Source organism: Penaeus monodon, chromosome 31 (genome assembly GCF_015228065.2).
Source record: "Penaeus monodon isolate SGIC_2016 chromosome 31, NSTDA_Pmon_1, whole genome shotgun sequence".
NCBI classification, from domain to species: Eukaryota; Metazoa; Arthropoda; class Malacostraca; order Decapoda; family Penaeidae; genus Penaeus; species Penaeus monodon.
In genome coordinates this window covers 7,506,686-7,506,978 of record NC_051416.1, presented here as the reverse complement: position 1 = coordinate 7,506,978, position 293 = coordinate 7,506,686, and the positions used below count along the sequence as shown (strand labels likewise).

General features: G+C 37.9%; 1 protein-coding gene across 1 annotated transcript in view; it reads right to left on the bottom strand.

Moving 5' to 3' along the window:
• LOC119593021 (N-acetylneuraminate 9-O-acetyltransferase-like) overlaps positions 1-293 on the bottom strand; it is a 28,303-nt gene that overhangs the window by 24,554 nt on the left and 3,456 nt on the right. Inside the window, exon 2 of the mRNA XM_037941916.1 lies at positions 89-185. Within this exon, the coding sequence (XP_037797844.1) occupies positions 89-185 (97 nt within the window). The remainder of the gene's footprint in view (positions 1-88; positions 186-293) is intronic.

The window sequence follows — 293 nt, the reverse complement described above, 5'->3', positions numbered from 1 at the left end:
AAATGGTGACAGAAAAGTGAATATATGAAACAGGACATGAATATAATTTAAACTAATACTAGTTCACATAAATGTTTGCTTGACTTACGTATTAGAGTATGTATGTAGCATGCAACCATAGGGCTGCCACACATGGGCCCCTTGGAACCTTCCATCAGAAAGCAAGCGCTGACAGGAGTCCCCTCCTAAAGAGAAAAATACGTAATACATGAATCTATGCACTAAGACTGGTTCCTAGCCAGATATCTGCTGGTCCATCTATTCCTTTTTTTTTTACCTCATATTTTTTAGAC